General features: G+C 38.4%; 1 protein-coding gene across 2 annotated transcripts in view; it reads right to left on the bottom strand.

The window, feature by feature from the left end:
* The window catches only part of ercc6l2 (excision repair cross-complementation group 6-like 2), a 28020-nt gene extending 12322 nt beyond the window's left edge, over positions 1 to 15698 (bottom strand). For both annotated transcript variants that reach the window (XM_088336139.1, XM_088336140.1), the window contains exons 1-15: positions 15490 to 15698; positions 14651 to 15042; positions 10617 to 10739; positions 10258 to 10451; positions 8468 to 8561; positions 8291 to 8358; positions 7932 to 8139; positions 6404 to 6544; positions 5033 to 5149; positions 2956 to 3075; positions 2758 to 2829; positions 1627 to 1772; positions 1389 to 1484; positions 1203 to 1302; positions 66 to 212 (exon numbers count right to left, since the gene is read on the bottom strand). In XM_088336139.1, the coding sequence (XP_088192265.1) occupies positions 66 to 212; positions 1203 to 1302; positions 1389 to 1484; positions 1627 to 1772; positions 2758 to 2829; positions 2956 to 3075; positions 5033 to 5149; positions 6404 to 6544; positions 7932 to 8139; positions 8291 to 8358; positions 8468 to 8561; positions 10258 to 10451; positions 10617 to 10739; positions 14651 to 15042; positions 15490 to 15544 (2073 nt within the window). In that variant the 5' untranslated portion in view covers positions 15545 to 15698. The remainder of the gene's footprint in view (positions 1 to 65; positions 213 to 1202; positions 1303 to 1388; positions 1485 to 1626; positions 1773 to 2757; positions 2830 to 2955; positions 3076 to 5032; positions 5150 to 6403; positions 6545 to 7931; positions 8140 to 8290; positions 8359 to 8467; positions 8562 to 10257; positions 10452 to 10616; positions 10740 to 14650; positions 15043 to 15489) is intronic.
* Between the last annotated feature and the right edge of the window lie 1311 nt (positions 15699 to 17009).

Genomic DNA, 17009 nt, shown 5'->3' with positions numbered 1-17009 from the left:
TTTGTAAACAGAAGTCGTGCATATTAAAGAAATGTTCTAAGGTTTATTTCTAGGCCAAACTTTACCTCAAGTATCGTGCGGGTGAGGCATGTGCCTTGGCTCTGCAGTCTGAAGAGGTTTTTGATCCCAAACAGTTCGCCCTTGTAGGATCCCTGCACAGCATCGAAATATCTCCGTGCGCTCTCCACACCGACGACAGAGCTCTGTAATTGCTGATTGCAAACAAATATAAGCTTGTATTTCAAGATGCCTGTGCTAATATATTTGTGTGAAGTATATGGATAGATTGTTCAACTCAAAAGTTAAAAGCTGAACAAAGTTTTAAGAAGCCCTGAAGGGACCTAATTTCTAATAATTACGCTTTCAAATCCATCCATCCATCCATTATCTGCACCGCTTATCATCAGTAGGGAGCCCATCCCAGGTATCTTCGGGCACCGGGCAGGGGACACCCTGAACTAGTTGCCAGCCAGTCGCAGGGCACAACATTCACTCGCTCATTCACAACTAGGGATAATTTGAACTGGCCAATTAACCTGACATGCATGTTTTTAGAATGTGAGAGGAAACCAGAGTGCCCGTAGGAAACCCACGCTAGAGAACATGCAAACTCCACACGGGGGGGCTCCAGTAGCTGGACTTGAACCCTGAACCTCTGCACCGAGGGGTGTGCGCTAACCACCCAGTCCCCGTATTTGGAATTTATCATCAACCATCTGTTCAGGAAACTCCAAACCAAACAGACTTTCTTCTTTTGATGATGGCCAATAATTGAAAATTTATTGTATTTTTTTCTTAGTGAATGAAATCCATGTCTGGTTTGCCATTATTGGAAAATTGCTTTGAAAGTCATTTAAGTGCTTGAATTTGACCATAAACGATGTAAGAACCGTGGACTTTACATGCAGCATTTAAAGTTGGTTTGGTTGTGAAATGTGTTTTTGTATACCTGAACTAATAATTTTTTTTCCTTCCCCAGCTAAAATTCAGGATGGGGTTGAGTTGTACTCAGAAAAATATACATACCTATTGCTAAGATATACACCATTGTAAAATGTTTAGCATCCATTGAGAGTCCCATCTGAAAACAATAATCTGACCCCTGCCAAAAAGAAGACTATTAAAGCAATGCTTTTAAACGTGAGATTTAAAGTTCCAAACACACCCCAGATGATCTCTCAAAATTGTAATTTTCAGAGTACCTGCTTGTAGACTTGTCGGAGGTAAGTAATTTCCTCAACTGTCCCCAATGAAATCAGCCTGAAAACTGATACATCTCTGCACTGGCCGATGCGATATACTCTGAAAAGACGCAATGTAAAAAAATACTAACATTCCATGTAAGATAGCTACACATTTTATACATAACAAAAGACTGAAAAACAAACCTGTCGATAGCCTGAAGATCATTAGCTGGGTTCCATGTCGGGTCAAATAATATCACAACATTGGCGCCTACAAAATTTAGACCGAGACCGCCTGCCCTGTAAACAACCAACAGCGTCCTAATTTAGTCTTCACATCGAATGAAAATCTATTAAAATGCTCGAACCAAAATAGATTTTGCAGAGTTAATACCACACAAATCTCTTAATTTTGGTAAAAAAAGGTCATATATAGACTAACATGGTAGACACCAGACACAGGTTTATGTGAGCAGATGTGTTGAACTCCTTGACAATGTGAATTCGCTCCTTGGCTTTGGTGTTCCCATCCAACCTGCTATAGTCATTCCCCTCGGCCATGCAGTAGCGCTCCAAAATATCTAAAAGCTGCCAGAAAAACAACAACACATTAGACGCTGTGAAATTGTATTGGGATAATAGGTAATTTACTGTTATTGACTGAAGACCTTTCAGGACACTCTCCATCTATCATCCATGGATAATAGGCAAAGAAACCTGTGGCATTTGACAGGAATAATATCGAAAATTGGATGGGTGGATAATCGTTGCGGAAACTGTTAACTACAAATGTTTGTAAAAAGTTAGTTACTATTACTTCACTCTGATTCCAAATGAACTGGGTCAATCAAATCGCAGCAACTTATTTGCCTCAACAGCTCTTATTTGACTACCATGAAAATACAAAAGATATAATCTTTTATCATCCAATCTTTGGTGACACTGCAATGTCTCATTCCTTTAAAAGCTCAACTTGCATTTGGTGATAAAGCCCCTTGGGTCTTTGACATTAATTTCAGTCATGAGAGAGAAGAATAAGAAAAAAAGCATGTCTGCTGCTTGTGTTTTGTCTATAAATAAGATGTAGAACTTAAACGGCAGCAACAATTAAGTGTAGTCAAAGCCTAACATAGAAGGAACTGTGAACTCAAGTCACCAGAATATAAAGTGAAAAAATTGACGCCTTCTAAATTATGCTGTAAAAATCACAAATCATCAAATTCCCATTATCTTAATGCAAAATTTCTTGCATACTTGTTGAACACCAGAAAAACCATGATTTTGCTGTCCTCTTTAGTCTCCTGAGTGAAAACATTGGTCACGCTTTAAACTGGTCCCCACTCGATATAAACAAATTAACAATCAACCAACCACAATCCCAACTTGTGCAATTTAGTTCATTAAATGAAGTTGGGCTTTTTAAATGGGAGAAGTAAACAAAAAATACAAAGAAGAACAGCAAGCACAATCATACTTAAGAATCCAGAACTTGTTCACCACCATGCTTGATTGGACAAATCATTCTAAATATAACATGTGTGAAACTTACGACTCATGCAAAAACTGCCTTTACCTTGGTTGAAAGTGAAAAGAGGAGCACTTTGTCTTTTCTTTGACGATAGAATCTCAATAGCTTCTGCAAAACCTGAGAGAGTGTAGAATAGGTTGACATTTTTATTTATATAAAAACGTGGATGATTTATGTTTTTGTTTTGTCTCCACGTTTTTCTCCTTTACGAGAAGTAAAACGAGTCTTATAGTTTTACCACACCTTCATTTTGCCGCTGTACATTGGGTCGGACAGTGCCTCAAAAACTTCATCGGTGCACCTCTTCATAAAGTCTGGAAACTTCTTGAACACCTTTTGACAAATGGCGTTCACACATTTTTCCTAAAAACAGCAATGAATAATGTTACAAAGGCCAAACTGATGCTGGAATCACGCAGTTAGGTATTCAATATGTCATGACAAGAACGGAATCTGGACCCAAATGAGTAGCGTTAACCACAAGTTTATTGCTAGAAAGAGAAAGGGAAGCGCCCGCGATCCGGTGCTCGCTGAATGCGGGAAGCAAGCCACTCAAACAATTAGATCGAGATTCGAATACAGAAGTAGATCTTCCGGAGAGGGAGATGGCGGTGTCAAGGAAGGAAAACCAGGTCGATAGCCGGGACAGGAGAGCAAAATCGTGGTCGGGATCAAAAACAGGTCGTAAGCCGGGACGGGAGAGCAAACTTGGTCGGAATCAAAAACAGGTCATGGCTGGAGACAAACGGGGAGATCAGGAACGGACGGGTGGTAAAATGGGTGCAAAAAGCGGGAACGACGGGAGTCAAAATGCTTGTCTTGTAACAACAGAGGTTCGCTGACGAACTGACAACTAGAGAGTGACAGGACTGGGCTTAAAAAAAGGACAGGGAACCAATCAGGTAGCCTGCAGCAGCTCGCGCCAAATGAGCGGGCACAGGTGATACTAATCAGTACTAATGACACAATAGGGTAAATTCAGAGTTTTTGGGAAAACACAATGTTGAATTTTTAGCTTTAATAGTTAAGCCCCAGTCAACAGCCTTTATCACTGTATTTTAAGTGAGTTAAAATTTTGAGCACCGAAAAATTGGATATGTAAAAAAAGGCATATTTCAATTTATTAAATGAATTCATTAATTTAAAATTGGTGAGCTAGGAAAAATATGATCACTGTGCAAAATAAAAAAATACATCAATAAAAATAACTACACCCAATAAAATCATATGCAGCCCTGCAGTGTTTCCCATACATCGGAAGATTCTGGCTGGCTCCCAGGTTTAATTGGTATTACTAAAAGAATGTAATATTTTCAAGTATATATGTGAATACAAAGTTAATCAAAATAACTTCTTGATTTCCCATTATATAAATGATCGCAAACCCCATGGTGTGTATTTGTGCTGCACATCTCTTTCAGTCGGAAGAAATCTTTGTTAGTCAGCCTATACCACAGTGATGACATTCAGTTGCTGCGATGTGTGTTCCGCCCCGCCAGCACTGTGATTAGACGGCTGGGTAAAATGTAACAATGACAAGTATCATGTTTTCCCCAAGTTTGACATTTTTCAAATCTCGGGGAACAGAAAAAAAGGTTTGAGCGTTCCGCGCTATAAACCTGCCAGGTGATTCTTTGCATTGCTCGTGTTCTCCACAGAGCCTAAAAACGCAGCGCTGCCTTTGCAAGCAATTGGGAAAAATTGTTCAGAGAAGAAAAATGCTTAAGTGGACAAGGGCCCCACAGTAGCTCATAGCATTACAATAACTTCCTTTAAACCATTGAAGAAGAACGAACATCCTGTCATAGCAGCGATCAAAAGCAGTTGTACTTATACGGTAATATAAGAATCATCGATATGAATAATACATATAGTTACATTTAAAACTCATATTGGTCTCTGATACCTTAAAATAGTACAGCATCGGCAACATTAGTTATTTTTAGTCTGATCAAATGACGATCAGGTTTTCTTTCCCCATTAAACTCCTGTGTGGGTGTGACTTGTTTGCCTCTCTTACGAAGTGTATTTATTATTCTATAGTTTGTAAGGACACAAAATTATTATAGAGGTAGCTTCTTGATGTCGCTCTAACAATGCAAAAGATCTATGTTTTCGAATCTAAAATGAAAAGATTTTACTTCCAAGGGAACATGCATAGGTCCCCCAACAGGGACTCACAAAATTCTATGAGAAAGACTGTAATAATAAATGGCATGAAAGGGTGGGCATACAACCCCGTGGTTGAGATTCATTTACAATAATACATACACAGTGTTGTCATATAATGGTGGAATATACCATTAACAATCATTTATACCTGCTTCTTACTGGTGCCTACAGTGGACTGGAGCAATGCAACATGGCTGGCAACCTTCCTCAGTACTGCTAGATAAGTGAAGTACAGTGCCTTCGCTGGCAAACCCTCAACGTTGGTCTACAAGAGAGACATATGTTATGGAAAATCATCTTTTTCACGGCTTGTATAGGAGTACAACCAACCACCTCTTTGACCTGTTGCCCACTGGAAAGTGCTACAGGTCCCTTAAAACAAAGACTAGCAGACAGTTTTTCATCACCACCCTAAACAAGCACGCAAAACTGTGAAAATGTATACCTAGCCAGTAAATGTGCAGTCATCGCTTGATTATTGACTACTTTTGGCATTTTCGTTGCTACTCAATGTATTTGGACTCTTCAATTGCACTATTGTTACGAAACACTATTTTTTCTCTTTTAATTCTAGATTACGTGTTTACCCTGAAGTGCCTTGTCTAATCTCGCTGCAAACAAACATTGTTACCAATGACAAAGACAATTCAATTCAAAGAGCCAAGTCATTAATTTGTCTACGCATTCTTGAGTGAGTAAACAAGCCATGTTAAAAAAATGAATTCAGGACCATTACCAGTAACAGTATAGAACTCTTTACTGACACCAATAACACAGATACATAAACTCCTAGATAGAAAATTAATATTACATTTGATGTTTGAATGTGAGTAAACATTTGTTCACATGTATTCGCCTCATTGTAAGCACCACTACTGATGTATGAAATCATACTTGCCCATTTATAATGTAGGCTAAGAAGTCTTCATTTCGAATGGACTAAAAGGACACTAATTTACACAAAAATCGATCCTACTCGAAGAGCCACACACTCAAAAGAAAGAAATCTATACTGATGTTTGGTATCGGTACATTCCCATTTCTGACGTAGTCTAATAGTTTAGCAATTTGGACCCACTTTAAGCTAAGTAAGAGTGATAACCTCATAACAAAGAAATAGGAAAGATCAAACCTGACCTTTACATTTCCAGTGCAAACATATTTAAATAACATAGTATTACGAGCTCTACTAATCCATTTCATGCTAACACAAGCATGCAAAACTAAAGTGTGTGTTTGATTGACCAGTTCACCAAAATTCCACAAACTCTTTTCAGTAATTAGGTTGAAGTGAAGTGAAGTTAATGTGAATTTCCCTGAGGAGATGAATAAAGTAACTATCTATCTATCTATCTATCTATCTGAAGCAAGGGTGGTGGTTGGCATTGGCGTGGGCATTGCACCTTTTAAGTAATAACATAACATTGGTAGAGACAAATTAACAATTTTGAGTTGTCGAAAACTATTAATGCGCCCATATAACAAGAAACAAAAGAAGAAATTGCAAGAATAGACTGACTTTATAGCAGCATTTCCTTCGAGTACGTCCACTTTGGCAATCACATTTCTCTGAAGACCTTAGAAGTAACTGCAAATCTTCACACTCCAGCACAGTTTGATAGACTGTCTGCTGAAAGTCAGTTAGAGAACAGTATACCACCTAAAGTGAGGCAAAAAAGACCTGAATCTTAGATTCACTTGATCATCATCAATGAGTAGAATGTGCTCGTTTAGACTGCAGGGACTTAGGGCTACGTTTACAGGGTCGACCTAATAAGTGCGAGTCTAGACCGCAGGTACTTCTCGACAGGGCCAAATTTACCTGGACCATCGGAGGACCTGCAACAGGGCTTGACACTGATTGACTAAAATACAGTTGAACTGTGTTCTTAAATCTTTTTGTTGTACACAGAATATCTTGGACTTTGTAGTCAAATGGAGTGACGTTAGATTTACTGAAAATTCCAAACTACAAGGCACTACTTTTTTATACATTTAAACTCTGCAGCTTGTACTATTTTTATCATGAGGCAGATAGTCGCAATGGTGGTAGCAGCGACTTAGGGCGCATGTCGGGCACTCCCAAGCTGCTGTGCCGGTCATCGCCCCGCATCGACGAGGCGGTTAGTCTCTGGCAGGTCGTCTCGCCTGGCTCTTAGCAGCTGGCTTAAAACTGGTGCGGGCCAGGGAATTCGAATGTTTGAATAAAACAAAGCATCTCAGTTTCTGCCAAGTGCTTTGAATGTCAAAGTAAAAAATTCAACGAGGCGCAGGTAAACGCCACGAGTACCTATTACTCCTTTTGGTAGCCAAATGCCTTGTCATTTATTAGTAACGCACATGAGTGGATGAACACGATTCCTACTGCACCAATGTAGAAAGATCGTGGTCTTGGCAGAAAAATGGGGAAATGTCTAAGATGGCCTGATGAGAAAAATTATATACAGGGAGTGCAGAATTATTAGGCAAATGAGTATTTTGACCACATCATCCTCTTTATGCATGTTGTCTTACTCCAAGCTGTACAGGCTCGAAAGCCCCACTCCAACTTCCAAAATATTCAGCTTTGATATTAATGAGACTTTTGGGTTCATTAAGAACATGGTTGTTGTTCAATAATAAAATTAATCCTCAAAAATACAACTTGCCTAATAATTCTGCACTCCCTGTATATTCATATAAATATAAATAAATTTTTATATATATATATATATATATATATATATATATATATATATATAAATATATTCAATCAACCGCCACTAATTGTTGGAAACATTTCAAACTTTTATGTATAAGGATTTTTGCTGCACTTTTGCTATATGTTATTGCCAGCTTAATTATTTTGACTGCTGTGCTAGTTGATTAAAATGAAAGCTTGGTTGTTTAGCTCGGTGTCATATCGCTAACATTACAGCTTGTAATGACACATAAGTCTCCTGCTCCGCAGTCTAAACATGCAAGTGAGAGGGCCGTCCCTGTAAAGGTTTTTGTGCCCCTCCCATGACTGAGGTCACTGCAATCTAGATACTCCTGTAGTCACTTACCCTGTCATCTTTTTTCGGCAGTTGATCCCTGATCAGCGATTTGGTCCTTCGGAAGAAATAATGGGAAATTTTCTTTACCAGGTCCCTGATGGTCTTTCTCGCTGTTGCTAAGTCCCGCTTGGTTGCACTGTGTCTCTGGCCCCGCTCAATTGGGTCCGAAACTCTTTTCTTAAAATTCCTCAAGTTCCCAAGGCAACCAGGGACAGCCCTGTGTGGAAAAACCGAACAACTTAGTTGCACTTCTCCTAAAAAAAAGAATAGAAAATTTAACTTATTGATGCTCACTATTAAAATTGAACGACAAATTCATAAATGAGGTCATTGGGCTGATCCCAAAAAGGCTAAGAATACAAACTTACCAGTCCAAAACACACCACAACTCCTCAAGGTTATTCTGAAGGATAGTGCCGGTTAGGCCAATTCTGATCTGAGGGGAAGAAAAGCTAAATAAATAAATTTAATATAACCCAAATAATTGGGTAGATAGGTGTATTTGGAATGTACGCATTGTAGCATGTTTAAGAACAAAATCTTACCTGACATTTGAGGTCCTTCATCGCTTGAGTGATTTGAGAGTTTGGATTCTTTATCTTGTGAGCCTCATCTACGAACACTGCTGACCAGTTGATGCTGCAGAAGGGGAAGTTGTCTTATGAGATACCTAGTAAATTAAACTGCAAGCAATGACAAACCTGCTACAATGACAGTAAATAGGGAAAACCATATCTAACCTTTATCTGCCATACAGATTATTTAGTGAACCAGTAAGTCTTTCTCAATAACAAGTTACATTGGTCCTTTGTCATTTCATGGCTTACTGTATTTTCCACATATTTAGGCGCACCAGTTACAAGGCGCACCCCCAAAATATAATACCAGATTTTGTGATATGTTTCATCCATAAGGTGCACTGGACTATAAGGTGCATTAAATTGAGACTACAGTAAGAGCCACCAGTTTAAGTGCAATTTTTAATGTTTAAAAATCACAAAAACGGGAATCTACCGATGCGACTGAGAACATATGAAAAGGCATTAGGCCTTATTTCATGATAACAGGATTTGTATTCAGTATCAGTATCAATCTCAGCATTCACTGGTTTGCTCAGTGCACTCTGATAGGTTAAACAGTCTCTCAACTTCTTCACCTATTTGTCAACAATCAATCCATTTTATACTTGGTTAACACCACGTCATCACTATAACTGTTTATATGTACGTAAAAAAATTGTATGGTATTTGCTGAAAGACTTTCTGTTTCTGTCTTCCACAATGTTACGGATGCACAGGTGAAGAAGTGGAGAGACTGTTTAAATGATAAGAATTCATTACACAAATCAATATTTCTTGCAACATGAGTAAAAATAATGTGATAATGATGCCTTTTCACATGTCATGTGTACCATAAGTGGTCTAGCAGTGTTGTGACAGAGCCCTCATCGAATGCCGTTGCATACAATGTAATGCAATTTGGGCGATAATTATCAATTGATCATTCATTGCTTAAATATAGAAGTACCTCGCAAAACCTTGTGAAATAAAGCACACCTATAAATACTGTGTGAATTTTCCAATCTTATGCAGCGAATTCCAGGTACACCGGGTTTTAAGGTGCACTTTCAAACCTATGGTCAATTTGGTGTTTTTAGGTGCGCCTTATAGTCCGGAAAATACGGTACTTGCTGTGCGTTCACAGAATCACGTTTTTTTGGGGGGTTTATGATTTTGTATGTAACCCATTGAAAACTGATCCTGCGGCTCATATAGACGAAGCAGCAGCACAGTTTCCTGAGAGTGATCACAGAAAACAACCTGGATTAGAAGTTGCTGGCGTCCTTCTAAAGACCAGCAGTGGAGAGCATACTGGCATCATGGCATCATGGTGTGGTATGCTTGGTGCATGTCAGTAAGGAGGAAAACTTTACAGAGGGGTTTCGACACATCAGAAACCATGGGCTGCTCTCTGCCCAGTCTGGAGAGCATGCCTCGATATAACCCAGAAGATCCAACAACATTATGAAGAATTCCCCATACAAAGGCCACCACCTCTTTGACCTGTTACCTTCTAACAGGTGCTACAGGTCCCAAACAACATCTAACAGGGTCAGAGCCAATTTCTTCCTCAGAGCCATCACCGACTTAACAAGCATACAAAAACAAAAAAAATATCTTGCCGATTTACTCTGATATTACATGTTTATCTTGGTGTGTCATGTATAATCTTGTTGTAAATCATGCACCCAACATTGTAATCAATGACAATACACACAAATATAATTAAAACTCGAAACATTTATGTTTTGTAATTTCATATTGAAGACTCTCACCTATTGAATTGAGCAAGGCAGAGTCGAAGAGTCTCATAAGTAGTGAGCGTGATCTCCACGCGGCCCTTCTTGACGCGAGCCAGCTCCTCCTGTTTCCTCAGCCCGTGGACCACCGCATACTGGAAGTGGCCCCAGGTGTCTAGTTCATCTTTCCAGTTATAAAGCACTGACAGCGGGGCCACAATCAGGAAAAGCTACAAGAGATTACAAAAACATTCCGGTGATGTCATTTACAGGCACCTCGAGCATTATTGTTGCACTTAATGTAGTCTTAATCAGGATGAATTTCATCTGCAAACTGACAGTGTTGTGCCTTTGAAGTCATTCAAGCCATGTTATGCTCTTATTATTGCACCCACTTTATTTGGCTTCAACTGCTTGGATGGGGTCTGAGTTTGACTTTGCAGAAAGTGAGGCTTGTTCCTCTCAATGTCCTCCCAAGTTCCTTTTTTATGCAACACCGCTGCAAGGAAGCCCAGAACCTGCCAATAAAAACAAAAACAAAAAACAGCATGTGAAGAAACGATAATTTTTTGACTGGTTCACTGTTTTGACCTCGATGAAATATCGCTGCGAAATCACGTTATACAAAGCTCTCGTTGAAGGATATCAGTTGTGACTCAATGTATTAGTATTATGCGTTCACTTGATCCTTGGCAAATAATGTAGATATTGTGGCTTTGTTTTTATTTTTGCAAATAAAGTATGGATGTAAGTAACATCTTTTTTCTTTTGTGTGCATTTTACAAAGGTAAAGGAGCTGTGGGGAATTTGGAACTTTCTTAGTTTCTGCCGCCATCACCTGGCTTTAAGTCATGATTTCAGCCTTAGTCAGCAGATTTGTGCATTTCTTATATGCGCTTGAATACATTATCCTTCTATCATCTTTTTGGGGGTTTGTGTGGCATTTGGACATTACTTCAAAGAGTTCTTTTCTTACTTTCCCCATTTTCATGCTACACTAAAGAATAGTAGTTATTTATTTTTTTAAAACATGCGTTTACGAGCACAAAAGCACTCTCCATCACTTCCATTTCTTGAACCTAGCCTGTTGCCATCGAAGACCTCTAATAAAAGTAAGATAAAAGAAAATAGGCACAGTAGGAAAAAAAGCATAAGGGCTCTTTGAATTCAGTTGGGCATTCTTAACATATACTTAATTGAGAAAATAACTTCTGATGTTTGAAGGACACCTCAAACAACGCACTCTTCCTTAACCAGAGAAGAATTTTCATAATACTCTGTACTCAACATATGGTTCCACATTGCTTGTTAATAATTTTAAGTTGTGATATTTACAAAATACAAAACTTGCAGTTAACCCGAGTTCCGACAATCTCAAAAAAACGTTTAGCAATCATAAGCGTAGTCCATTTATGGGCTTCTGGATCTAAGTACCTGTCAGGAGCTTTGTGAGCCTTGAGAACTTCTAACAGCAAATAAAAACTACTGATCTTGGACCGTCAGACACTTTACTAAAATTAAGGAACAGGTGATCATTCTTTGTTGTTGAATAATTTGTTTTAGAACTGACGTAAGGCGTGTAAAAGTGCGTAATGCATGTGTGTGCGATGTGGGTGTGGGCACGCAAGCGATTTGTCATACGAAGCTGCTCTGTCACAGCTACAGTGCCTAGCGAATGTTTTGGGCTCCCAGGAACTTTTTGTCCTATCGCCACATTTCAGGCATCAGACCGAAAGTTGTAAAACTGAATATATTTTTATTAATCAGCTTCTTGTGAGACACAATTGTGAAGTGGAACCAGATTATTTTAACATTTCATACAGTTGCAATGAAAAAAAGTGTTGCAAAAATGTTTGACCCTGTTCTCTCAGCTCTGCCACCTGACTCCTGAAGTTCCCTGATGACTAATTGATGATCCAATATCGACCTAAATGGCTGACAATGACAGAGACAGAGTGCACCTGTGTGTCATGAAGTATACGTTTAAATGCACCTGTTCTGTGATGCCCTCAGAGGTCTGTGAAAAGGATACACTGGAGAACAGACAGCATTATGAAGACCAAAGAACACACAAGGCAGGTCCGAGATAAAGTTGTGAAAAAATTCAAAGCAAGAATGGGATAGAAAAAGATTTTGCAACATTTAGACATCCCCCAGAGCACTGTGGATCAATAACATCAAAATAGAGAGAGCAGAAAGCCACTACAAAGCTAACAAGACCTGGATCCTTCTAAAACTTCGGTCTAAACAAGGAGAACACTAGGGTAATCAGAGAAGCAAACAAGACGCCCCTGATCACATTTGATGACTTGCAGAAATACACAGTTGAGATGGGCCATCCGTGCATAAGAATATTAGCCGTACTCTGCATAAATCTACACTTTATGGAAAAGTGGCAATAAGAAAGCCCTTTCTGGAAGAATAGCATAAAAATGGCAGCTTGGCATTTGCATGGAAACCACATGGGGGACGCAAATAACATGTGGAACAAGGCGACTCGTCAGATGAGACCAAAAATGAACTTTTTGGGCTGAATACAAAGCGTTAAGTTTGGCATAAGAGCAACACTGCACATCACCCTGAAAACACCATCTCTACTGTCAATTGTGGCAGTGGCCTCATTGTGCTCTGGGGTTGCTTTTTTTCAGCAGAGACAAAGAAGATCGTTGGATGGGGCTAAATACAAGGCGGCTCTGGCAAACAAATCTGTTGGAGTCTGAAAGAGATCTGAGAATGAGGTGCAGGTTCACTTTTCTGTAGAATAACGACCATAAACATAACGCAAAATTTACAATGGAATGGTTTAAAAGTAACAATATAAAGGTGTTGGAATTGCCAAGTCAGAGTCCAGACCTCAATTCTTTAGATCATATGTGGAAAAAATCTGAGAAATACTGTGTACAATTGATCACCATCATAACTTAAGCAACACGAGCTGTTTCGTAAGGAAGAATGGGCAAATATTCATTTGAAGATTTGCAAAACGTATAGAGACGTACATACCCAAAAATACTTGTGGCTGTAAACAATTTAAAGGAGGTTGTACGAGTATCAACTCAAATGGGCGCATTTTTTTTGCAACTCCCACTATTATTTTTTTATCCGTCAACACAATATAAGATGTTGAATATATTTGGTTGTTTTTTTATTCTTAAAACATATTTTGACTTTTTTGTCTTAAAGTTTGAAGCCTGAAATATGGCAATATGTCAAACGGTTATTGTTTGGCAATGCTTTTACATGACACTGTATATTCAGCAAGGCTAAATAAAATGAAATAGTCAATGGAAAAAAAACAAAAGGAAATAAGAGGTAATCATTCAATTAATTGATAAATCACTGATGGAAGCTCAACACAATGGAGTAGGCTTCCATAAGTCAATAACTTGATGATCTAACAATCTCGCAGTTTTTAAAGATCCCCGTCTAAGTATTTGTCCAATTAACATCATCATATTGCTCACTACTAGGCGTGACCGTAAAATATTTCTTACTTTCAATTGCTTTTCGGCAGGGTTAATTAGTAAATGCAGCGATCATGTGTTTCGCGAGCTATGAGTCGGTGAGGTGTCACACACTTTGTGCTGCTGCTTGATACTGTGGCACACAATACTACACCTGCTGGATCACAACAATCTTGCAAGGAACCCACACAACAGACTGAACTTACACAGACTGTATTACATTGAGTGTAAAAAAAAGATCACTTTTTGCCCTTTGTATTAAACTATGTAATATATTTAAATAATGTTAACATATAATGTTAAAAAGTAATAAGACTGCTAATGAGGACGATTGGAGTTACTTTGTAATTTTCTTCAGATAAAATCATTGATTCTAATGTTCAAATATGAAATCCTTTGCATATTCTTGGAAGTAATATCCCTTGCTGTTAAAAACTTGTGCTCAGCATTCTGAAAGTATATATGTAAGCTCTGATTATTTCACAGGCAAACAAATATAGAAAATAGAAAACTAGTCTAAAAACTGACGGGTCAAATGTATTACGAGAAACGTTTTGGATTGAGGGAGGATTAAACCCCAATCCCCCGCATGACAAACCTTCATCCTTTCCACTGGACTAGCAAATCACATTGGCAACACTCACCTATGTGTTTATAGATAGAGTCCTCTGAATTACAACAAACTGTGACACAAGAAAATTGAATACAATATCTTATTCTCCAAACGCTAATTACACATGAACATCTAGCATCCTGTTGACAAATGCACTTGATTATGAACCCAGTTTTGTGCCAGGAAGAAAGACTTAATTCCACTTTTAAAATAGCATGCACACCTAAACACGAAATGCTCCTTGGCGCATTTATCGATGCATTAGTATTGTGGGACCCCATCACTTGTGCTCATTTTGGCAAACACTATCACAAAATGAAATAATGTAATTTGAAGCTAACGTAGTGTATACCTGCACAGTCTTCCCAAGGCCCATGTCATCCCCAAGGATACATCCTCTTGACTGAAGATAGTTACTGTAAATAAATCGTATGCCATCTCGTTGATAATCCCTCAGGTATCTGTTGATGGTGTAAGGAACACAATCTTCACTTCCATCACATATCTTCAACGGAACACATGCTCCGGACTGTTCCACACCGCTGGAAAACAACGGCTTCTCTCTTTTCAAATCATTTGAATCAGATATTAAGTGTTTTGCAGTGCCTTCCTCTTTGTTTGTCCCATTCTCTTCATACTCATCCGAGACAACATCCTCATCACTTTTAGAAACGGTGTTCTGTTTAAGAGTGATGTCCCATCTGTCATCTTCAGGCACCAGGTGATGGCTTGTATGTACAGTTGCTGTGGAGAGATGGTATCATATTTTACAACAGACTCTAAAGTTTATGAAAAATATATACAACGCTTCACTGGGGGGGACTTATAGTCCAATGTGATAACAAGTTTTTCTTTTATTCAATTTTCCACATTTAAGTGGGATAACAAGAATGGAAGGGTCCCACACACGCACGCACGCACACGCACACACAAAGATACAGGAAGAAACGAAGTTGTGTATATTTTTGTTTTGAATGTTTAACGAAAGTGCGTCTAGAAAAATGTTGGTTCATTTTGGGACGATGAGGCAATAAAGAATCCTTTGTCTTTGATGTACTCAAGCAATATTCAACCATTACGTGTCACATACTAACTCAACATGCTAGTAAAGAGAAAATCATACACTCTTTTTGTCATGTATTAAACAAACATTTTTGTTTGTAAAACAAAAAGTAATTAAATATCGCTAACCTTCGCCAACCGTAGATTCCATCATGCTATCGTTGGCAACTCGTTTCGTCTTCATACAGTAGCATTGCGAACTTAATGGCTCATACAACAGTTATTAAAAGTCAAATTGCTGCATTAACTTTAGAACCAAGCGTTCGTGTGCGAACCATATTTTTAAAATAAGTTATAACTTCACATTGAGATGCGAGGCTCTTCGTAAGTCCGCTGAAATTCATCGCAAAAGCATTGTTTATAAATCTGTATTTTCGTCGAGGCACTTTCGCTACATTTAGCTGCGGAAAGTAACGTAAAATGTAAAAAAATAAATAAAGAAAACATGAGTAATGACACATTCTGGGAATAAAAACAATTAATTTAGCAGTATCTGTGTCAAGATGTGTATTTTCTTTTAACTACAGACATATTAAATACCACGGCGTATTTGAAACACATTTTCCGATCGTGTTGCATGTTTTATTTTTTCATTTTAAAATAGCATTATTTTAATAAGGGTATTTAAATGTGGAATTTTAGGAAAATGGCAATCATAGAAACGTTTTATTTAATAGACTTTGGCTGTATCACGTGATGGTCGTTGCAAAGAAAAAGTTTAATCTTCAAAGTGTAGTAAAAACAATGTCATTACGTAGGTAATGTTGACCTCTACAGAGAATATAATGATTATCCATTCCGTGTTAAAGTTCTCTCTCACTTTACCTCACCATTAGATTTTCTTTTTCAAAATCGCCGAATTTTCACCTGCAGTTAAGGGGTCCATGAACTGTGATGATGAATATAAGGGGTGAGCGATACAGAATCTTAATCAGAAAATTAATCCGATCCAAGTAAATAAGGATCGTATTGATTGATACCGATCCGATTCTTTTTGCCTGAATATATCATGATCATTGAATAATTGAACTCCTCTCCCCTGAGTTATTTTATATTTACAATAAAAACAGCCTAAAAATTGTATCTTTATTATAAAATAACCAAAATGCAAACTCCAAAAGTATAAAAGACATGTAACTATTTCTATACCTACTGTTTCAGAACAAAAGTCAAGAGAGTCATATCAAAAAAAGCAGCAATGTAATGAAAATAAAATTATAATGATCAACATTATAACATGATCACTAAAGTACTTTCCATCTACAAAACTTTTAGAGTTAAAAAAAATAAAATACTTAAATGGCAACAACTGTTTCTGTCAGAACCCGAACAGACGGTAGACCCAAACACGTAACGTTTTCACACCAAGCTTTATCTATGGAAGCAGGGCAGTCATGCGCGGGAACACAAACGCCAGCGATTCGGCGATCGCTGGGCAGAAGAAGCGGGGCAGAGAAGTCAGGCGTGGGAAAAAGGAAGCCAGGGGCAGACGAGCAGGATATCGGGCAGGATGGGACAGGCGGGATCGATATCTGATAATGGATACAGGATAACGGTGCTTAGATCAGGGATCAATACCGGAGACAGAAATACAGGATACGGGGCTTGGATCAGGGATCGATAGAGGATACAAGGGGTTGAATCAGGGA

The sequence above is a fragment of the Urocampus carinirostris genome, chromosome 5 (genome assembly GCF_059441175.1).
Source record: "Urocampus carinirostris isolate Australia breed hairy pipefish chromosome 5, RoL_Ucar_1.0, whole genome shotgun sequence".
NCBI classification, from domain to species: Eukaryota; Metazoa; Chordata; class Actinopteri; order Syngnathiformes; family Syngnathidae; genus Urocampus; species Urocampus carinirostris.
The sequence above is the reverse complement of the archived record's forward strand: the minus strand, read 5'-3'. Positions and strand labels throughout refer to the sequence as shown.